The sequence below is a fragment of the Oncorhynchus kisutch genome, linkage group LG3 (assembly GCF_002021735.2).
Source record: "Oncorhynchus kisutch isolate 150728-3 linkage group LG3, Okis_V2, whole genome shotgun sequence".
Lineage (NCBI taxonomy): Eukaryota > Metazoa > Chordata > Actinopteri > Salmoniformes > Salmonidae > Oncorhynchus > Oncorhynchus kisutch.
The window spans coordinates 73,511,228-73,535,363 of NC_034176.2; the positions used below are offsets into that span (position 1 = coordinate 73,511,228).

Sequence of the window (24,136 nt, forward strand, 5' to 3'; positions counted from 1 at the left end):
TACATTGTTGTACAAATATAGATATCATTATAACAAATAATTCTCCCAAATCGTGAATATTAAAATGACATGTATTATACTTGACATGTATGCTCAATGGACAAGTGCTCATCCATTAGCCAAACATTTGGGACAAACACTCCAGCAGTAGACCTGAAAAATGTTTGGTCTGTGGCATATTTTGACGTAAACGTCCTAACATTGCATGACAACATGACTGTGTTTGTGGCTGGCTGGCTCTGCTCTGTGGAGGGAGGGAGGGCTGGGTGGCTCTGCTCTGTGGAGGGAGGGAGGGAGGGAGGGAGGGAGGGAGGGAGGGAGGGAGGGAGGGAGGGAGGGAGGGAGGGAGGGAGGGAGGGCTGACTGGCTGGCTGGCTCTGCTCTGTGGAGGGAGGGCTGACTGGCTGGCTGGCTGGCTCTGCTCTGTGGAGGGAGGGAGGGAGGGAGGGAGGGAGGGAGGGAGGGAGGGAGGGAGGGAGGGAGGGAGGGAGGGAGGGAGGGAGGGAGGGAGGGAGGGAGGGAGGGAGGGAGGGAGGGAGGGCTGACTGGCTGGCTGGCTCTGCTCTGTGGAGGGAGGGAGGGCTGGCTCTGCTCTGTGGAGGGAGGGAGGGCTGGCTCTGCTCTGTGGAGGGAGGGAGGGCTGGGTGGCTCTGCTCTGTGGAGGGAGGGAGGGCTGGGTGGCTCTGCTCTGTGGAGGGAGGGAGGGCTGGGTGGCTCTGCTCTGTGGAGGGAGGGAGGGCTGGCTCTGCTCTGTGGAGGGAGGGAGGGCTGGGTGGCTCTGCTCTGTGGAGGGAGGGAGGGCTGGGTGGCTCTGCTCTGTGGAGGGAGGGAGGGCTGGGTGGCTCTGCTCTGTGGAGGGAGGGAGGGCTGGCTGGCTCTGCTCTGCGCAGGGAGGGAAGGCTGGGTGGCAGTGGCATGATGTGACACTCATCACGGATGGCTGGAGAGGCCTGCTGGCTACTGGCACAGACAGCTGCAGGGGCCACTGTCACACACAGTCTGAAGTCAGGCCAGGGGAGCGGCCCCTGCCTGGGTCACATGGGCTGGCCTCTCCACTGCCACTCTGGCTGTTTTACGTTCTCCACCTTTCTCCTGAAGGTTACACTTGCACACTTTCTTACATTGATTTTACAATGGTAGAAACTCCCAATGCTTTTACATCCATGACGAGGAGTGTCCAAATGTATCCTGAGTAGATACAGTACAAACCTTGAGGAAGGGGACCAGGTAGGGCTGAGGAGACGACTTGAGCTCTGACTGCAGTCTGTTGGTGAACTCCTCAGGCTCAATCTTAGCATCCTGTGAGCAGGAGAAGGGAGGTTTATTAACCCTGTCAGCTCCTTGTTATGTGATGTGACACACTTGTACAACAGAGAGCAGAGCATGTGATTGAGGCGATGTGCAATGTGATTTCTGAGCACATTGAGATGAGGTGAAATCACCTCAACGATGGTGTTCATATTGATTTACATTTAACATCCCCCTGGGAAACATCTCATTAACAACTCTGAATAAATAATGTCCTAAACAACAGCATCACTCTGGATCATGTTAGAGTTTAATGCTGCCATCTAGAGATTAAGAAATACATTACATCACACAACCTGTCAACATCAGAAATATTCTTCCTCCACTCTTAGGCTCCCCATAGGAGAACCATTTTGGTTCCAGGTAGAATTAATTTGGGTTCCATGTGTAAAGGGCTCTACCTAGAATCAAAAGGGTTCTTCAAGGGGTTATCTTATTTGGACAGCCAAAGAACCCTTTTCGGTTCTATATAGTACCTTTTTTTCTAAGAGTGTAGGGCAAAGAAAGTATCATTCCATGTTTCTCTGTTGATAACACAGTAATGTAGAGATAATGTAGAAACAATGTAATGATGTGGTAATGTAGAGGTAAAATAATGAGTTACGGGAGTGAGACTCACCAGTAGATCCTGGACCAGTGACTTGACATTTTTGGAGGTCTCAGGTGACGGAGAGTTGTGGGAGGCAAGCTTTATCAGGGTGGCCAAGAAGTTCTTACACTTCTTCACATTCTCCTGCATCTCCTAGGAAATTGCAAATTCAATAAGCATGTAAAGATATGATTTTATCAATAAATATGTAGGACACTTTATCGTTCAGTGTTTGTGGATCGGAGTGGACACCGGGGAAGAGTCTGTGAGTGTACAGTGGGGCAAAAAAGTATTTAGTCAGCCACCAATTGTGTAAGTTCTCCCACTTAAAAAGATGAGAGAGGCCTGTAATTTTCATCATAGGTACACTTCAACTATGACAGACAAAATGAGAAAGAAAAATCCAGAAAATCACATTGTAGGATTTTTAATGAATTTATTTGCAAATTATGGTGGAAAATAAGTATTTGGTCAACTACAAACAAGCAAGATTTCTGGCTCTCACAGACCTGTAACTTCTTCAAGAGGCTCCTCTGTCCTCCACTCGTTACCTGTATTAATGGCACCTGTTTGAACTTGTTATCAGTATTAAAGACACCTGTCCACAACCTCAAACAGTCACACCCCAAACTCCACTATGGCCAAGACCAAAGATCTGTCAAAGGACACCAGAAACAAAATTGTAGACCTGCACCAGGCTGGGAAGACTGAATCTGCAATAGGTAAGCAGCTTGGTTTGAAGAAATCAACTGTGGGAGCAATTATTAGGAAATGGAAGACATACAAGACCACTGATAATCTCCATCGATCTGGGGCTCCACGCAAGATCTCACCCCGTGGGGTCAAAATGATCACAAGAACGGTGAGCAAAAATCCCAGAACCACACGGGGGGACCTAGTGAATGACCTGCAGAGAGCTGGGACCAAAGTAACAAAGCCTACCATCAGCAAGGGCATTGAAGATGAAATGTGGCTGGGTCTTTCAGCATGACAATGATCCCAAACACACCGCCCGGCAACGAAGGAGTGGCTTCGTAAGAAGCATTTCAAGGTCCTGGAGTGGCCTAGCCAGTCTCCAGATCTCAACCCCATAGAAAATCTTTGGAGGGAGTTGAAAGTCCGTGTTGCCCAGCAACAGCCCCAAAACATCACTGCTCTAGAGGAGATCTGCATGGAGGAATGGGCCAAAATACCAGTAACAGTGTGTGAAAACCTTGTGAAGACTTACAGAAAACTTTGACCTCTGTCATTGCCAACAGAGGGTATTTAACAAAGTATTGAGGTAAACCTTTGTTATTGACCAAATACTTATTTTCCACCATAATTTGCAAATAAATTCATTAAAAATCCTACAATGTGATTTTCTGGATTTTTTCCCCTCATTTTGTCTGTCATAGTTGAAGTGTACCTATGATGAAAATTACAGGCCTCTCTCATCTTTTTAAGTGGGAGAACTTGCACAATTGGTGGCTGACTAAATACTTTTTTGTCCCACTGTATGTACATGTGTTTGTGTGTGAGGCTATGCCCACTATGCCCAGCTGTGTGGGGCCATGGCCATGGTAGAGACACAGCCAGCCTGCTGGCAGCTGTGACAGCACTGGGGCTTGAGGAGCCTAACCAGCCCAGAGGAGGCCTGCAGACTGGAGCAGAGCAGAGTACAGACCTGGGAGATGACAGAGGCTCCTGGGGCTACAGGGACGCTGGTCTGTGGGGGCAGGGCTGGCTGTGAGGCAGCCTGGGCCCCAGCCTGGACCTGGGGGGCCATTACCACGGGGGCCTGTTGGGGAGCCGTCACTGCCACAGCCGGAGCCATGGGGCCCTTCTGGAAGAGCAAGGAGCAGACAGAGAGATAAACAGGACGTGAAGGAAGCTTCCAGCAAGGCCACAGAGAACAGGAGGGAAACAGCATGGCGCTCCTGTCACATCGGGTGTCCTGACTTCTGTGGACATTGCTGAACAGAGAAGAGGGGAGGAGAGGGGACTGGGGGACATTCAAGCAAAACAGCTCCTCCCAATAATGATGTACCTGACTAGAAAACACTAAACATACCAGTAATCCCCCACCTGTGTCCCCCCACTGGTCTTGGACAAAACTCTGTAAAGTTCCAGCAATAGACAAATAATTCAATTTTGACTGAATGTATCATTCAATAATTAACACTCTACTCTGTTAAAAGGGTCAGATAGGATGCGCCCAGATTAGAAACATTTGTACGTTTGTGTTGGTAAAGAGGTGAGGAGGAGGAGGAGGAGGCGAACGACGACGAAAAGGAGGAGAAAGGGGAGAAGGAAGAAGAGGAACAGGATGAAGGGATGGGTAGAGGAGGAGGGTCTGAGAGGGATGGAAGGATGGAGAGATGGGAAGTTCTGAAGTGGAGAGTCTGCTCACAGAAGGTGGCGCAGTGGAGGAGGAGATCTGGAGGACAGGACTAGAAGTGGGAGACGGCACCATCTTGGCCTGGAAAGGAGGACATGGCCGAATAGCCTGAGAGGTCACAGGAGACTGCAGAAAATAAACAGAGAGCAAGAAAAAGAGACAGGGTCAGTGCAGGAGGAGGGGCGGTGAGACAGGGTCAGTATAGGAGGGGCAGGTGAGACAGGGGCAGTATAAGAGGAGGGGCAGGTGAGACAGGGTCAGTATAAGAGGAGGGGCAGGTGAGACAGGGTCAGTATAAGAGGAGGGGCGGTGAGACAGGGTCAGTATAGGAGGAGGGGCGGTGAGACAGGGTCAGTATAGGAGGAGGGGCAGGTGAGACAGGGTCAGTATAGGAGGAGGGGCAGGTGAGACAGGGTCAGTATAAGAGGAGGGGCAGGTGAGACAGGGTCAGTATAGGAGGAGGGGCAGGTGAGACAGGGTCAGTATAAGAGGAGGGGCAGGTGAGACAGGGTCAGTATAGGAGGAGGGGCAGGTGAGACAGGGTCCGTGCAGGAGGAGGGGCAGGTGAGACAGGGTCAGTATAGGAGGAGGGGCAGTGAGACAGGGTCAGTATAGGAGGAGGGGAGGTGAGACAGGGTCAGTGCAGGAGGAGGGGCAGGTGAGACAGGGTCAGTATAGGAGGAGGGGCAGTGAGACAGGGTCAGTATAGGAGGAGGGGCGGTGAGACAGGGTCAGTATAGGAGGAGGGGCAGGTGAGACAGGGTCCGTGCAGGAGGAGGGGCAGGTGAGACAGGGTCAGTATAGGAGGAGGGGCAGTGAGACAGGGTCAGTATAGGAGGAGGGGAGGTGAGACAGGGTCAGTGCAGGAGGAGGGGCAGGTGAGACAGGGTCAGTATAGGAGGAGGGGCAGGTGAGACAGGGTCCGTGCAGGAGGAGGGGCAGGTGAGACAGGGTCAGTATAGGAGGAGGGGCAGTGAGACAGGGTCAGTATAGGAGGAGGGGCAGGTGAGACAGGGTCCGTGCAGGAGGAGGGGCAGGTGAGACAGGGTCAGTATAGGAGGAGGGGCAGTGAGACAGGGTCAGTATAGGAGGAGGGGAGGTGAGACAGGGTCAGTGCAGGAGGAGGGGCAGGTGAGACAGGGTCAGTATAGGAGGAGGGGCAGGTGAGACAGGGTCCGTGCAGGAGGAGGGGCAGGTGAGACAGGGTCAGTATAGGAGGAGGGGCAGTGAGACAGGGTCAGTATAGGAGGAGGGGCGGTGAGACAGGGTCAGTATAGGAGGAGGGGCAGGTGAGACAGGGTCAGTGCAGGAGGAGGGGGCGGTGAGACAGGGTCAGTATAAGAGGAGGGGAGGTGAGACAGGGTCAGTATAGGAGGAAGGGCAGTGAGACAGGGTCAATATAGGAGGAGGGTCGGTGAGACAGGGTCAGTGCAGGAGGAGGTGCAGGTGAGACAGGGTCAGTATAGGAGGAGGGGTGGTGAGACAGGGTCAGTATAGGAGGAGGGGCGGTGAGACAGGGTCAGTATAGGAGGAGGGGCGGTGAGACAGGGTCAGTATAGGAGGAGGGGTGGTGAGACAGGGCCAGTATAGGAGGAGGGGTGGTGAGACAGGGTCAGTATAGGAGGAGGGGCGGTGAGACAGGGTCAGTATAGGAGGAGGGGCAGTGAGACAGGGTCAGTATAGGAGGAAGGGCAGTGAGACAGGGTCAATATAGGAGGAGGGTCGGTGAGACAGGGTCAGTGCAGGAGGAGGTGCAGGTGAGACAGGGTCAGTATAGGAGGAGGGGTGGTGAGACAGGGTCAGTATAGGAGGAGGGGCGGTGAGACAGGGTCAATATAGGAGGAGGGGCGGTGAGACAGGGTCAGTATAGGAGGAGGGGTGGTGAGACAGGGCCAGTATAGGAGGAGGGGTGGTGAGACAGGGTCAGTATAGGAGGAGGGGCGGTGAGACAGGGTCAGTATAGGAGGAGGGGCAGTGAGACAGGGTCAGTATAGGAGGAGGGGTGGTGAGACAGGGTCAGTATAGGAGGAGGGGTGGTGAGACAGGGTCAGTATAGGAGGAGGGGTGGTGAGACAGGGTCAGTGCACGAGGAGGGGCAGGTGAGACAGGGGCAGTATAGGAGGAGGGGCAGTGAGACAGGGTCAGTATAGGAGGAAGGGTGGTGAGACAGTGTCAGTATAGGAGGAGGGGCGGTGAGAGAGGGGCAGTGTAAGAGGAGGGGCAGGTGAGACAGGGTCAGTATAGGAGGAGGGGTGGTGAGACAGGGGCAGTACAGGAGGAGGGGCAGTGAGACAGGATCAGTATAGGAGGAGGGGCGGTGAGACAGGGTCAGTATAGGAGGAGGGGCAGGTGAGACAGGGGCAGTATAGGAGGAGGGGCAGTGAGACAGGGTCAGTATAGGAGGAGGGGCGGTGAGACAGGGTCAGTATAGGAGGAGGAGCAGGTGAGACACGGTCAGTGCAGGAGGAGGGGTGGTGAGACAGGGTCAGTATAGGAGGAGGGGCGGTGAGACAGGGTCAGTATAGGAGGAGGGGCAGTGAGACAGGGTCAGTACAGGAGGAGGGGCGGTGAGACAGGGTCAGTATAAAAGGAAGGGCAGTGAGACAGGGTCAGTATAGGAGGAGGGTCGGTGAGACAGGGTCAGTGCAGGAGGAGGGGCAGGTGAGACAGGGTCAGTATAGGAGGAGGGGTGGTGAGACAGGGTCAGTATTGGAGGAGGGGCGGTGAGACAGGGTCAGTATAGGAGGAGTGGCGGTGAGACAAGGGCAGTATAGGAGGAGGGGGCAGTGAGACAGGGTCAATATAGGAGGAGGGGCAGGTGAGACAGGGTCAGTATAGGAGGAGGGTCAGGTGAGACAGGGTCAGTATAGGAGGAGGGGCAGTGAGACAGGGTCAGTATAGGAGGAGGGGCAGGTGAGACAGGGTCAGAGGTGGGGGGATGAAGAAGGGGACAGAGAATGACAAATAGAGAGGGGACAGAGAGAAAACACAAAAGCAATGTTCCTTCAAGACGAGGAGAAGGAGAAGTGCAACATGCCCTGAAGACGTGGAGGAGAAAGGTCATTATAGTAGGAAGTGACGGTAAATCACTGTGGATCCACAGGATGAAACAGAGAGGATCTGATCTGATCCAGAGATGAACAGAAGAGAAAACACTGTGATGCTGATGCCGAGGGTGAGGTACAGTAATACTATTCAATGGGAAGGACTAAATAAGTTCCTCTAATGCAATGAGGGTCACAACTAATATGAATGAATCAGTGTCCTTAAAATGTTGTCTTTTTTATTAACCCCTTCTTCTCCCCCAATTTCATGGTATCCTATTGGTAGTTACAGTCTTGTTTCATCGCTGCAACACAGTAACACAGTACAGTCCTTTACTAGACAATCCAGATTATTGTATCCACTGTCACGACAGAAGCCTCTCTTCACAGCACCAGGGCAGACAGTGAGAGGGAGGGCTGGGCACTACCAAACACAGTACCAATGCTGGTGGGAGGGAAAAAACTAACACAGTACCATGCTGGTGGGAGGGAAAAAACTAACACAGTACCATGCTGGTGGGAGGGAAAAAACTAACACAGTACCATGCAGGTGGGAGGGAAAAATTAACACAGTACCATGCTGGTGGGAGGGAAAAAACTAACACAGTACCATGCTGGTGGGAGGGAAAAAATTAACACAGTACCAATGCTGGTGGGAGGGAAAAAACTAACACAGTACCATGCTGGTGGGAGGGAAAAAACTAACACAGTACCATGCTGGTGGGAGGGAAAAAACTAACACAGTACCATGCTGGTGGGAGGGAAAAAATTAACACAGTACCATGCTGGTGGGAGGGAAAAAACTAACACAGTACCATGCTGGTGGGAGGGAAAAAACTAACACAGTACCATGCTGGTGGGAGGGAAGAAACTAACACAGTACCATGCTGGTGGGAGGGCTTGGTACTAACTAACACAGTACCATGCTGGTGGGAGGGCTGTGGCTGGGCACTAAGTAACACAGTACCATGCTGGTGGGAGGGCTGGGCACTAAGTAACACAGTACCATGCTGGTGGGAGGGCTGTGGCTGGGCACTAAGTAACACAGTACCATGCTGGTGGGAGGGCTGGGCACTAAGTAACATCGTACCATGCTGGTGGGAGGGCTGGGCACTAAGTAACACAGTACCATGCTGGTGGGAGGGCTGGGCACTAAGTAACACAGTACCATGCTGGTGGGAGGGCTAGGCACTAAGTAACACAGTACCATGCTGGTGGGAGGGCTGGGCACTAAGTAACAGAGTACCATGCTGGTGGGAGGGCTGTGGCTGGGCACTAAGTAACACAGTACCATGCTGGTGGGAGGGATGGGTACTAAGTAACACAGTACCATGCTGGTGGGAGGGCTGGGCACTAAGTAACACAGTACCATGCTGGTGGGAGGGCTGGGCACCATGTAACACAGTACCATGCTGGTGGGAGGGCTGGGCACTAAGTAACACAGTACCATGCTGGTGGGAGGGCTGAGCACCATGTAACACAGTACCATGCTGGTGGGAGGGCTGGGTACTAAATAACACAGTACCATGCTGGTGGGAGGGCTGGGCACTAAGTAACACAGTACCATGCTGGTGGGAGGGCTTGGTACTAACTAACACAGTACCATGCTGGTGGGAGGGCTGGGCACTAAGTAACACAGTACCATGCTGGTGGGAGGGCTGTGCACTAACTAACACAGTACCATGCTGGTGGCAGGGCTGGGTACTAAATAACACAGTACCATGCTGGTGGGAGGGCTGGGCACTAAGTAACACAGTACCATGCTGGTGGGAGGGCTTGGTACTAACTAACACAGTACCATGCTGGTGGGAGGGCTGGGCACTAAGTAACACAGTACCATGCTGGTGGGAGGGCTGGGCACTAACTAACACAGTACCATGCTGGTGGGAGGGCTTGGTACTAACTAACACAGTACCATGCTGGTGGGAGGGCTGGGCACTAAGTAACACAGTACCATGCTGGTGGGAGGGCTGGGCACTAACTAACACAGCACCATGCAGGTGGGAGGGCTGGGTACTAAGTAACACAGTACCATGCTGGTGGGAGGGCTGGGCACCATGTAACACAGTACCATGCTGGTGGGAGGGCTGGGCACCATGTAACACAGTACCATGCTGGTGGGAGGGCTGGGCACTAAGTAACACAGTACCATGCTGGTGGGAGGGCTGGGCACCATGTAACACAGTACCATGCTGGTGGGAGGGCTGGGCACTAAGTAACACAGTACCATGCTGGTGGGAGGGCTGGGTACTAACTAACACAGTACCATGCTGGTGGGAGGGCTGGGCACTAAGTAACACAGTACCATGCTGGTGGGAGGGCTGGGCACTAAGTAACACAGTACCATGCTGGTGGGAGGGCTGGGCACTAAGTAACACAGTACCATGCTGGTGGGAGGGCTGGGCACTAAGTAACACAGTACCATGCTGGTGGGAGGGCTGTGGCTGGGCACTAAGTAACATAGTACCATGCTGGTGGGAGGGCTGGGCACTAAGTAACACAGTACCATGCTGGTGGGAGGGCTGGGCACTAAGTAACACAGTACCATGCTGGTGGGAGGGCTGGGCACTAAGTAACACAGTACCATGCTGGTGGGAGGGCTGTGGCTGGGCACTAAGTAACACAGTACCATGCTGGTGGGAGGGCTGTGGCTGGGCACTAAGTAACACAGTACCATGCTGGTGGGAGGGCTGGGCACCATGTAACACAGTACCATGCTGGTGGGAGGGCTGGGTACTAAATAACACAGTACCATGCTGGTGGGAGGGCTGGGCACTAAGTAACACAGTACCATGCTGGTGGGAGGGCTTGGTACTAACTAACACAGTACCATGCTGGTGGGAGGGCTGGGCACTAAGTAACACAGTACCATGCTGGTGGGAGGGCTGGGCACTAACTAACACAGTACCATGCTGGTGGCAGGGCTGGGTACTAAATAACACAGTACCATGCTGGTGGGAGGGCTGGGCACTAAGTAACACAGTACCATGCTGGTGGGAGGGCTTGGTACTAACTAACACAGTACCATGCTGGTGGGAGGGCTGGGCACTAAGTAACACAGTACCATGCTGGTGGGAGGGCTGGGCACTAACTAACACAGTACCATGCTGGTGGGAGGGCTTGGTACTAACTAACACAGTATCATGCTGGTGGGAGGGCTAGGCACTAACTAACACAGTACCATGCTGGTGGGAGGGCTGGGCACTAACTAACACAGCACCATGCAGGTGGGAGGGCTGGGTACTAAGTAACACAGTACCATGCTGGTGGGAGGGCTGGGCACCATGTAACACAGTACCATGCTGGTGGGAGGGCTGGGCACCATGTAACACAGTACCATGCTGGTGGGAGGGCTGGGCACTAAGTAACACAGTACCATGCTGGTGGGAGGGCTGGGCACCATGTAACACAGTACCATGCTGGTGGGAGGGCTGGGCACTAAGTAACACAGTACCATGCTGGTGGGAGGGCTGGGTACTAACTAACACAGTACCATGCTGGTGGGAGGGCTGGGTACTAAGTAACACAGTACCATGCTGGTGGGAGGGCTGGGCACCATGTAACACAGTACCATGCTGGTGGGAGGGCTGGGCACCATGTAACACAGTACCATGCTGGTGGGAGGGCTGGGCACTAAGTAACACAGTACCATGCTGGTGGGAGGGCTGGGCACTAAGTAACACAGTACCATGCTGGTGGGAGGGCTGGGCACCATGTAACACAGTACCATGCTGGTGGGAGGGCTGGGCACTAAGTAACACAGTACCATGCTGGTGGGAGGGCTGGGCACCATGTAACACAGTACCATGCTGGTGGGAGGGCTGGGTACTAAATAACACAGTACCATGCTGGTGGGAGGGCTGGGCACTAAGTAACACAGTACCATGCTGGTGGGAGGGCTGGGAACTAAGTATAACACAGTACCATGCTGGTGGGAGGGCTGGGCACTAAGTAACACAGTAACATGCTGGTGGGAGGGCTGTGGCTGGCACTAAGTAACACAGTACCATGCTGGTGGGAGGGCTTGTGGCTGGACACTAAGTAACACAGTACCATGCTGGTGGGAGGGCTGGGCACTAAGTAGCACAGTACCAATGGTGGTGGGAGGGCTGGGCACTAAGTAACATAGTACCATGCTGGTGGGGAGGGCTGTGGCTGGGCACTAAGTAACACAGTACCATGCTGGTGGGAGGGCTGGGCACTAAGTAACACAGTACCATGCTGGTGGGGGGCAGGGCACCATGTAACACAGTACCATGCTGGTGGGAGGGCTGGGGGACTAAGTAACACAGTACCATGCTGGTGGAGGGCTGGGCACCATGTAACACAGTACCATGCTGGGGGAGGGGCTGGGTAACTAACTAACACCGTACCATGCTGGGTGGGGGGGGGGGCTGGTACTAAGTAACACAGTAATGCTGGTGGGAGAGCTGGGGCACAAGTACACAGTACCATGCTGGTGGGAGGGCTGGGCACTAAGTAACACAGTACCATGCTGGTGGGAGGGCTGGGCACCAAGTAACACAGTACCATGCTGGTGGGAGGGCTGGGCACTAAGTAACACAGTACCATGCTGGTGGGAGGGCTGGGCACTAAGTAACACAGTACCATGCTGGTGGGAGGGCTGGGCACTAAGTAACACAGTACCATGCTGGTGGGAGGGCTGGGCACTAAGTAACACAGTACCATGCTGGTGGGAGGGCTGGGCACTAAGTAACACAGTACCATGCTGGTGGGAGGGCTGGGCACAGTAACACAGTACCATGCTGGTGGGAGGGCTGGGCACTAAGTAACACAGTACCATGCTGGTGGGAGGGCTGTGGCTAGGCACTAAGTAACACAGTACCATGCTGGTGGGAGGGCTGTGGCTGGGCACTAAGTAACACAGTACCATGCTGGTGGGAGGGCTGGGCACTAAGTAACACAGTACCATGCTGGTGGGAGGGCTGGGCACTAAGTAACACAGTACCATGCTGGTGGGAGGGCTGGGCACTAAGTAACACAGTACCATGCTGGTGGGAGGGCTGGCACTAAGTAACACAGACCATGCTGGTGGGAGGGCTGGGCACTAAGTACACAGTACATGCTGGTGGGAGGGCTGGGCACTAAGTAACACAGTACATGCTGGTGGGAGGGCTGGGCACTAAGTAACACAGTACCATGCTGGTGGGAGGGCTGGGCACTAAGTGACCCAGTACCATGCTGGTGGAGGGCTGGGGCTTGGGCACTAAGTAACACAGTACCATGCTGGTGGGAGGGTGGGGCTAGGCACTAAGTAACACAGTACCATGCTGGTGGGAGGGCTGGGCACTAAGTAACACAGTACATGCTGGTGGGAGGGCTGGGCACTAAGTAACACAGTACATGCTGGTGGGAGGGTGGGTACTAAGTAACCAGTACCATGCTGGTGTGAGGGCAGGGCACCATGTAACACAGTACCATGCTGGTGGGGAGGGCATGGGCCTAAGTAACACAGTACCATGCTGGTGGGAGGGCTGGGCATAAGTAACACAGTACCAAGTAGCACAGTACCATGCTGGTGGGAGGGCTGGGCACCATTAACACAGTACCATGCTGGTGGGAGGGCTGGGCACTAAGTAACACAGTACCCATGCTGGTGGGAGGGCTGGGCACTAAGTAACACAGTACCATGCTGGTGGGAGGGCTGGGGCTGGGCCACATAAGTAGCACAGTACCATGCTGGTGGGAGGGCTGGGCACGAAAGTAACATAGTACCATGCTGGTGGGAGGGCTGGGCACGAAGTAACACAGTACCATGCTGGTGGGAGGGCTGGGCACTAAGTAACATAGTACCATGCTGGTGGGAGGGCTGGGCTGGGCACTAAGTAACACAGTACCATGCTGGTGGGAGGGCTGTGGCTGGGCACTAAGTAACATCGTACCATGCTGGTGGAGGGCTGTGGCTGGGCACCATGTAACACAGTACCATGCTGGTGGAGGGCTGGGCACTAAGTAACACAGTACCATGCTGGTGGGAGGGCTGGGCACCATGTAACACAGTACCATGCTGGTGGGAGGCTCGGCACTAAGTAACACAGTACCATGCTGGTGGGAGGCTGGGCACCATGTAACACAGTCCCATGCTGGTGGGAGGGCTCGGCACTAAATAACACAGTACCATGCTGGTGGGAGGGCTGGGCACTAAGTAACACAGTACCATGCTGGTGGGAGGGCTTGGTACTAACTAACACAGTACCATGCTGGTGGGAGGGCTGGGCACTAAGTAACACAGTACCATGCTGGTGGGAGGGCTGGGCACTAACTAACACAGTACCATGCTGGTGGGAGGGCTTGGTACTAACTAACACAGTATCATGCTGGTGGGAGGGCTAGGCACTAACTAACACAGTACCATGCTGGTGGGAGGGCTGGGCACTAACTAACACAGCACCATGCAGGTGGGAGGGCTGGGCACTAACTAACACAGCACCATGCAGGTGGGAGGGCTTGGTACTAAGTAACACAGTACCATGCTGGTGGGAGGGCTGGGCACCATGTAACACAGTACCATGCTGGTGGGAGGGCTGGGCACCATGTAACACAGTACCATGCTGGTGGGAGGGCTGGGCACTAAGTAACACAGTACCATGATGGTGGGAGGGCTGGGTACTAAGTAACACAGTACCATGCTGGTGGGAGGGCTGGGCACCATGTAACACAGTACCATGCTGGTGGGAGGGCTGGGCACCATGTAACACAGTACCATGCTGGTGGGAGGGCTGGGCACTAAGTAACACAGTACCATGCTGGTGGGAGGGCTGGGCACCATGTAACACAGTACCATGCTGGTGGGAGGGCTGGGCACTAAGTAACACAGTACCATGCTGGTGGGAGGGCTGGGTACTAACTAACACAGTACCATGCTGGTGGGGGGGCTGGGTACTAAGTAACACAGTACCATGCTGGTGGGAGGGCTGGGCACCATGTAACACAGTACCATGCTGGTGGGAGGGCTGGGCACCATGTAACACAGTACCATGCTGGTGGGAGGGCTGGGCACTAAGTAACACAGTACCATGCTGGTGGGAGGGCTGGGCACTAAGTAACACAGTACCATGCTGGTGGGAGGGCTGGGCACTAACTAACACAGTACCATGATGGTGGGAGGGCTGTGGCTAGGCACTAAGTAACACCAGTACCATGCTGGTGGGAGGGCTGTGGCTGGGCACTAAGTAACACAGTACCATGCTGGTGGGAGGGCTGGGCACTAACTAACACAGTACCATGCTGGTGGGAGGACTGTGGCTCGGCACTAAGTAACACAGTACCATGATGGTGGGAGGGCTCGGCACTAAGTAGCACAGTACCATGCTGGTGGGAGGGCTGGGCACTAAGTAACACAGTACCATGCTGGTGGGAGGGCTGGGCACTAAGTAACACAGTACCATGCTGGTGGGAGGGCTGGGGCTGGGCACTAAGTAGCACAGTACCATGCTGGTGGGAGGGCTGGGCACGAAGTAGTAACATAGTACCATGCTGGTGGGAGGGCTGGGCACGAAGTAACACAGTACCATGCTGGTGGGAGGGCTGGGCACTAAGTAACATAGTACCATGCTGGTGGGAGGGCTGTGGCTGGGCACTAAGTAACACAGTACCATGCTGGTGGGAGGGCTGTGGCTGGGCACTAAGTAACATCGTACCATGCTGGTGGGAGGGCTGTGGCTGGGCACCATGTAACACAGTACCATGCTGGTGGGAGGGCTGGGCACTAAGTAACACAGTACCATGCTGGTGGGAGGGCTGGGCACCATGTAACACAGTACCATGCTGGTGGGAGGGCTCGGCACTAAGTAACACAGTACCATGCTGGTGGGAGGGCTGGGCACCATGTAACACAGTCCCATGCTGGTGGGAGGGCTCGGCACTAAATAACACAGTACCATGCTGGTGGGAGGGCTGGGCACTAAGTAACACAGTACCATGCTGGTGGGAGGGCTTGGTACTAACTAACACAGTACCATGCTGGTGGGAGGGCTGGGCACTAAGTAAACACAGTACCATGCTGGTGGGAGGGCTGGGCACTAACTAACACAGTACCATGCTGGTGGGAGGGCTTGGTACTAACTAACACAGTATCATGCTGGTGGGAGGGGCTAGGCACTAACTAACACAGTACCATGCTGGTGGGAGGGCTGGGCACTAACTAACACAGCACCATGCAGGTGGGAGGGCTGGGCACTAACTAACACAGCACCATGCAGGTGGGAGGGCTTGGTACTAAGTAACACAGTACCATGCTGGTGGGAGGGCTGGGCACCATGTAACACAGTACCATGCTGGTGGGAGGGCTGGGCACCATGTAACACAGTACCATGCTGGTGGGAGGGCTGGGCACTAAGTAACACAGTACCATGATGGTGGGAGGGCTGGGTACTAAGTAACACAGTACCATGCTGGTGGGAGGGCTGGGCACCATGTAACACAGTACCATGCTGGTGGGAGGGCTGGGCACCATGTAACACAGTACCATGCTGGTGGGAGGGCTGGGCACTAAGTAACACAGTACCATGCTGGTGGGAGGGCTGGGCACCATGTACACAGTACCATGCTGGTGGGAGGGCTGGGCACTAAGTAACACAGTACCATGCTGGTGGGAGGGCTGGGGTACTAACTAACACAGTACCATGCTGGTGGGGGGGCTGGGTACTAAGTAACACAGTACCATGCTGGTGGGAGGGCTGGGCACCATGTACACAGTACCATGCTGGTGGGAGGGCTGGGCACCATGTAACACAGTACCATGCTGGTGGGAGGGCTGGGCACTAAGTAACACAGTACCATGCTGGTGGGAGGGCTGGGCACTAAGTAACACAGTACCATGCTGGTGGGAGGGCTGGGCACTAAGTAACACAGTACCATGCTGGTGGGAGGGCTGGGCACTAAGTAACACAGTACCATGCTGGTGGGAGGGCTGGGCACCATGTAACACAGTACCATACTGGTGGGAGGGCTGGGCACTAAGTAACATAGTACCATGCTGGTGGGAGGGCTGTGGCTAGGCACTAAGTAACACAGTACCATGCTGGTGGGAGGGCTGTGGCTGGGCACTAAGTAACACAGTACCATGCTGGTGGGAGGGCTGGGCACTAAGTAACACAGTACCATGCTGGTGGGAGGGCTGGGCACTAACTAACACAGTACCATGATGGTGGGAGGGCTGTGGCTAGGCACTAAGTAACACAGTACCATGCTGGTGGGAGGGCTGTGGCTGGGCACTAAGTAACACAGTACCATGCTGGTGGGAGGGCTGGGCACTAACTAACACAGTACCATGCTGGTGGGAGGACTGTGGCTCGGCACTAAGTAACACAGTACCATGATGGTGGGAGGGCTCGGCACTAAGTAGCACAGTACCATGCTGGTGGGAGGGCTGGGCACGAAGTAACATAGTACCATGCTGGTGGGAGGGCTGGGCACGAAGTAACACAGTACCATGCTGGTGGGAGGGCTGGGCACTAAGTAACATAGTACCATGCTGGTGGGAGGGCTGTGGCTGGGCACTAAGTAACACAGTACCATGCTGGTGGGAGGGCTGTGGCTGGGCACTAAGTAACATCGTACCATGCTGGTGGGAGGGCTGTGGCTGGGCACTAAGTAACACAGTACCATGCTGGTGGGAGGGCTGGGTACTAAGTAACACAGTACCATGCTGGTGGGAGGGCTGGGCACCATGTAACACAGTACCATGCTGGTGGGAGGGCTGGGCACTAAGTAACACAGTACCATGCTGGTGGGAGGGCTGGGCACCATGTAACACAGTACCATGCTGGTGGGAGGGCTCGGCACTAAGTAACACAGTACCATGCTGGTGGGAGGGCTGGGCACTAAGTAACATAGTACCATGCTGGTGGGAGGGCTGTGGCTGGGCACTAAGTAACACAGTACCATGCTGGTGGCAGGGCTGGGTACTAAATAACACAGTACCATGCTGGTGGGAGGGCTGGGCACTAAGTAACACAGTACCATGCTGGTGGGAGGGCTTGGTACTAACTAACACAGTACCATGCTGGTGGGAGGGCTGGGCACTAACTAACACAGTACCATGCTGGTGGGAGGGCTTGGTACTAACTAACACAGTATCATGCTGGTGGGAGGGCTAGGCACTAACTAACACAGTACCATGCTGGTGGGAGGGCTGGGCACTAACTAACACAGCACCATGCAGGTGGGAGGGCTGGGCACTAACTAACACAGCACCATGCAGGTGGGAGGGCTTGGTACTAAGTAACACAGTACCATGCTGGTGGGAGGGCTGGGCACCATGTAACACAGTACCATGCTGGTGGGAGGGCTGGGCACTAAGTAACACAGTACCATGATGGTGGGAGGGCTGGGTACTAAGTAACACAGTACCATGCTGGTGGGAGGGCTGGGCACCATGTAATACAGTACCATGCTGGTGGGAGGGCTGGGCACTAAGTAACACAGTACCATGCTGGTGGGAGGGCTGGGTACTAACTAACACAGTACCATGCTGGTGGGGGGGCTGGGTACTAAGTAACACAGTACCATGCTGGTGGGAGGGCTGGGCACCATGTAACACAGTACCATGCTGGTGGGAGGGCTGGGCACCATGTAACACAGTACCATGCTGGTGGGAGGGCTGGGCACTAAGTAACACAGTACCATGCTGGTGGGAGGGCTGGGCACTAAGTAACACAGTACCATGCTGGTGGGAGGGCTGGGCACTAAGTAACACAGTACCATGCTGGTGGGAGGCTGGGCACCATGTAACACAGTACCATACTGGTGGGAGGGCTGGGCACTAAGTAACACAGTACCATGCTGGTGGGAGGGCTGGGCACTAAGTAACACAGTACCATGCTGGTGGGAGGGCTGGGCACCATGTAACACAGTACCATACTGGTGGGAGGGCTGGGCACTAAGTAACATAGTACCATGCTGGTGGGAGGGCTGTGGCTAGGCACTAAGTAACACAGTACCATGCTGGTGGGAGGGCTGTGGCTGGGCACTAAGTAACACAGTACCATGCTGGTGGGAGGGCTGGGCACTAAGTAACAAAGTACCATGCTGGTGGGAGGGCTGGGCACTAACTAACACAGTACCATGATGGTGGGAGGGCTCGGCACTAAGTAACACAGTACCATGCTGGTGGGAGGGCTGTGGCTGGGCACTAAGTAACACAGTACCATGCTGGTGGGAGGGCTGGGCACTAACTAACACAGTACCATGCTGGTGGGAGGACTGTGGCTCGGCACTAAGTAACACAGTACCATGATGGTGGGAGGGCTCGGCACTAAGTAGCACAGTACCATGCTGGTGGGAGGGCTGGGCACGAAGTAACATAGTACCATGCTGGTGGGAGGGCTGGGCACGAAGTAACACAGTACCATGCTGGTGGGAGGGCTGGGCACTAAGTAACATAGTACCATGCTGGTGGGAGGGCTGTGGCTGGGCACTAAGTAACACAGTACCATGCTGGTGGGAGGGCTGTGGCTGGGCACTAAGTAACATCGTACCATGCTGGTGGGAGGGCTGTGGCTGGGCACTAAGTAACACAGTACCATGCTGGTGGGAGGGCTGGGTACTAAGTAACACAGTACCATGCTGGTGGGAGGGCTGGGCACCATGTAACACAGTACCATGCTGGTGGGAGGGCTGGGCACTAAGTAACACAGTACCATGCTGGTGGGAGGGCTGGGCACCATGTAACACAGTACCATGCTGGTGGGAGGGCTCGGCACTAAGTAACACAGTACCATGCTGGTGGGAGGGCTGGGCACCATGTAACACAGTCCCATGCTGGTGGGAGGGCTCAGCACTAAGTAACACAGTACCATGCTGGTGGCAGGGCTGGGTACTAAATAACACAGTACCATGCTGGTGGGAGGGCTGGGCACTAAGTAACACAGTACCATGCTGGTGGGAGGGCTGGGCACTAAGTAACACAGTACCATGCTGGTGGGAGGGCTGGGCACTAAGTAACACAGTACCATGCTGGTGGGAGGGCTGGGCACTAAGTAACACAGTACCATGCTGGTGGGAGGGCTGGGCACTAAGTAACACAGTACCATGATGGTGGGAGGGCTGGGTACTAAGTAACACAGTACATGCTGGTGGGAGGGCTGGGCACCATGTAACACAGTACCATGCTGGTGGGAGGGCTGGGCACTAAGTAACACAGTACCATGCTGGTGGGAGGGCTGGGTACTAACTAACACAGTACCATGCTGGTGGGGGGGCTGGGTACTAAGTAACACAGTACCATGCTGGTGGGAGGGCTGGGCACCATGTAACACAGTACCATGCTGGTGGGAGGGCTGGGCACCATGTAACACAGTACCATGCTGGTGGGAGGGCTGGGCACTAAGTAACACAGTACCATGCTGGTGGGAGGGCTGGGCACTAAGTAACACAGTACCATGCTGGTGGGAGGGCTGGGCACTAAGTAACACAGTACCATGCTGGTGGGAGGGCTGGGCACCATGTAACACAGTACCATACTGGTGGGAGGGCTGGGCACTAAGTAACACAGTACCATGCTGGTGGGAGGGCTGGGCACTAAGTAACACAGTACCATGCTGGTGGGAGGGCTGGGCACCATGTAACACAGTACCATACTGGTGGGAGGGCTGGGCACTAAGTAACATAGTACCATGCTGGTGGGAGGGCTGTGGCTAGGCACTAAGTAACACAGTACCATGCTGGTGGGAGGGCTGTGGCTGGGCACTAAGTAACACAGTACCATGCTGGTGGGAGGGCTGGGCACTAAGTAACAAAGTACCATGCTGGTGGGAGGGCTGGGCACTAACTAACACAGTACCATGATGGTGGGAGGGCTCGGCACTAAGTAACACAGTACCATGCTGGTGGGAGGGCTGTGGCTGGGCACTAAGTAACACAGTACCATGCTGGTGGGAGGGCTGGGCACTAACTAACACAGTACCATGCTGGTGGGAGGACTGTGGCTCGGCACTAAGTAACACAGTACCATGATGGTGGGAGGGCTCGGCACTAAGTAGCACAGTACCATGCTGGTGGGAGGGCTGGGCACGAAGTAACATAGTACCATGCTGGTGGGAGGGCTGGGCACGAAGTAACACAGTACCATGCTGGTGGGAGGGCTGGGCACTAAGTAACATAGTACCATGCTGGTGGGAGGGCTGTGGCTGGGCACTAAGTAACACAGTACCATGCTGGTGGGAGGGCTGTGGCTGGGCACTAAGTAACATCGTACCATGCTGGTGGGAGGGCTGTGGCTGGGCACTAAGTAACACAGTACCATGCTGGTGGGAGGGCTGGGTACTAAGTAACACAGTACCATGCTGGTGGGAGGGCTGGGCACCATGTAACACAGTACCATGCTGGTGGGAGGGCTGGGCACTAAGTAACACAGTACCATGCTGGTGGGAGGGCTGGGCACCATGTAACACAGTACCATGCTGGTGGGAGGGCTCGGCACTAAGTAACACAGTACCATGCTGGTGGGAGGGCTGGGCACCATGTAACACAGTCCCATGCTGGTGGGAGGGCTCAGCACTAAGTAACACAGTACCATGCTGGTGGCAGGGCTGGGTACTAAATAACACAGTACCATGCTGGTGGGAGGGCTGGGCACTAAGTAACACAGTACCATGCTGGTGGGAGGGCTGGGCACTAAGTAACACAGTACCATGCTGGTGGGAGGGCTGGGCACTAAGTAACACAGTACCATGCTGGTGGGAGGGCTGGGCACTAAGTAACACAGTACCATGCTGGTGGGAGGGCTGGGCACTAAGTAACACAGTACCATGCTGGTGGGAGGGCTGGGCACTAAGTAACACAGTACCATGCTGGTGGGAGGGCTGGGCACCATGTAACACAGTACCATACTGGTGGGAGGGCTGGGCACTAAGTAACATAGTACCATGTTGGTGGGAGGGCTGTGGCTAGGCACTAAGTAACACAGTACCATGCTGGTGGGAGAACTGTGGCTGGGCACTAAGTAACACAGTACCATGCTGGTGGGAGGGCTGGGCACTAAGTAACACAGTACCATGCTGGTGGGAGGGCTGGGCACTAACTAACACAGTACCATGATGGTGGGAGGGCTCGGCACTAAGTAACACAGTACCATGCTGGTGGGAGGGCTGTGGCTGGGCACTAAGTAACACAGTACCATGCTGGTGGGAGGGCTGGGCACTAACTAACACAGTACCTTGCTGGTGGGAGGGCTGTGGCTCGGCACTAAGTAACACAGTACCATGATGGTGGGAGGGCTTGGCACTAAGTAACACAGTACCATGCTGGTGGGAGGGCTGTGGCTGGGCACTAAGTAACATAGTACCATGCTGGTGGGAGGGCTGGGCACTAACTAACACAGTACCATGATGGTGGGAGGGCTCGGCACTAAGTAACACAGTACCATGCTGGTGGGAGGGCTGGGCACTAAGTAACACAGTACCATGCTGGTGGGAGGGCGGGGGCACTAAGTAACACAGTACCATGCTGGTGGGAGGGCTGGGCACCATGTAACACAGTACCATGCTGGTAGGAGGGCTGGGCACTAAGTAACACAGTACCATGCTGGTGGGAGGGCTGGGACCATGTAACACAGTACCATGCTGGTAGGAGGGCTGGGCACTAAGTAACACAGTACCATGCTGGTGGGAGGGCTGGGACCATGTAACACAGTACCATGCTGGTAGGAGGGATGGGCACTAAGTAACACAGTACCATGCTGGTGGGAGGGCTGGGACCATGTAACACAGTACCATGCTGGTGGGAGGGCTGGGCACTAAGTAACACAGTACCATGCTGGTGGGAGGGCTGGGCACTAAGTAACACAGTACCATGCTGGTGGGAGGGCTGGGCACTAAGTAACACAGTACCATGCTGGTGGGAGGGCTGGGCACTAAGTAACACAGTACCATGCTGGTGGGAGGGCTGGGCACTAAGTAACACAGTACCATGCTGGTGGGAGGGCTGGGCACTAAGTAACACAGTACCATGCTGGTGGGAGGGCTGGGCACTAAGTGACACAGTACCATGCTGGTGGGAGGGCTGGGGCTGGGCACTAAGTAACACAGTACCATGCTGGTGGGAGGGCTGGGGCTAGGCACTAAGTAACACAGTACCATGCTGGTGGGAGGGCTGGGCACTAAGTAACATAGTACCATGCTGGTGGAGGGCTGGGGCTGGGCACTAAGTAACATAGTACCATGCTGGTGGGAGGGCTGTGGCTGGGCACTAAGTAACATAGTACCATGGTGGTGGGAGGGCTGGGCACTAAGTAACACAGTACCATGCTGGTGGGAGGGCTGGGCACTAAGTAACATAGTACCATGCTGGTGGGAGGGCTGGGGCTGGGCACTAAGTGACACAGTACCATGCTGGTGGGAGGGCTGGGGCTGGGCACTAAGTAACACAGTACCATGCTGGTGGGAGGGCTGGGGCTAGGCACTAAGTAACACAGTACCATGCTGGTGGGAGGGCTGGGCACTAAGTAACACAGTACCATGCTGGTGGGAGGGCTGGGCACTAAGTAACATAGTACCATGCTGGTGGGAGGGCTGGGGCTGGGCACTAAGTGACACAGTACCATGCTGGTGGGAGGGCTGGGGCTGGGCACTAAGTAACACAGTACCATGCTGGTGGGAGGGCTAGGCACTAAGTAACACAGTACCATGCTGGTGGGAGGGCTGGGCACTAAGTAACACAGTACCATGCTGGTAGGAGGGCTGTGGCTGGGCACTAAGTAACACAGTACCATGCTGGTGGGAGGGCTGGGTACTAACTAACACAGTACCATGCTGGTAGGAGGGCTGGGGCTGGGCACTAAGTAACATAGTACCATGCTGGTAGGAGGGCTGGGGCTGGGCACTAAGTAACACAGTACCATGCTGGTAGGAGGGCTGGGGCTGGGCACTAAGTAACACAGTACCATGCTGGTAGGAGGGCTGTGGCTGGGCACTAAGTAACATAGTACCATGCTGGTGGGAGGGCTGGGTACTAAGTAACATAGTACCATGCTGGTGGGAGGGCTGGGTACTAACTAACACAGTACCATGATGGTGGGAGGGCTGGGCACTAAGTAACACAGTACCATGCTGGTGGGAGGGCTGGGCACCATGTAACACATTACCATGCTGGTGGGAGGGCTTGGTACTAACTAACACAGTACCATGCTGGTGGGAGGGCTTGGTACTAACTAACACAGTACCATGCTGGTGGGATGGCTTGGTACTAACTAACACAGTACCATGCTGGTGGGAGGGCTTGGTACTAACTAACACAGTACCATGCTGGTGGGAGGGCTTGGTACTAACTAACACAGTACCATGATGGTGGGAGGGCTGGGTACTAAGTAACACAGTACCATACTGGTGGGATGGCTGTGGCTGGGCACTAAGTAACACAGTATCATGCTGGTGGGAGGGCTGGGCACTAAGTAACACAGTACCATGCTGGTGGGAGGGCTGGGCACTAAGTAACACAGTACCATGCTGGTGGGAGGGCTGGGCACTAAGTAACACAGTACCATGCTGGTGGGATGGCTGCGGCTGGGCACTAAGTAACACAGTACCGTGCTGGTGGGAGGGCTGGGCACTAAGTAACACAGTACCATGCTGGTGGGAGGGCTGGGCACCATGTAACACAGTACCATGCTGGTGGGAGGGCTGGGCACTAACTAACACAGTACCATGCTGGTGGGAGGGCTTGGTACTAACTAACACAGTATCATGCTGGTGGGAGGGCTAGGCACTAACTAACACAGTACCATGCAGGTGGGAGGGCTGGGCACTAACTAACACAGCACCATGCAGGTGGGAGGGCTTGGTACTAAGTAACACA

General features: G+C 54.9%; 1 protein-coding gene across 1 annotated transcript in view; it reads right to left on the bottom strand.

Annotated features, from left to right (window-relative positions):
* LOC109881355 (transcription initiation factor TFIID subunit 4) overlaps positions 1 to 24,136 on the bottom strand; it is a 121,696-nt gene that overhangs the window by 71,580 nt on the left and 25,980 nt on the right. The window contains exons 3-5 of the mRNA XM_031814346.1: positions 3,564 to 3,722; positions 1,928 to 2,050; positions 1,210 to 1,299 (exon numbers count right to left, since the gene is read on the bottom strand). Of these exons, the coding sequence (XP_031670206.1) occupies positions 1,210 to 1,299; positions 1,928 to 2,050; positions 3,564 to 3,722 (372 nt within the window). The remainder of the gene's footprint in view (positions 1 to 1,209; positions 1,300 to 1,927; positions 2,051 to 3,563; positions 3,723 to 24,136) is intronic.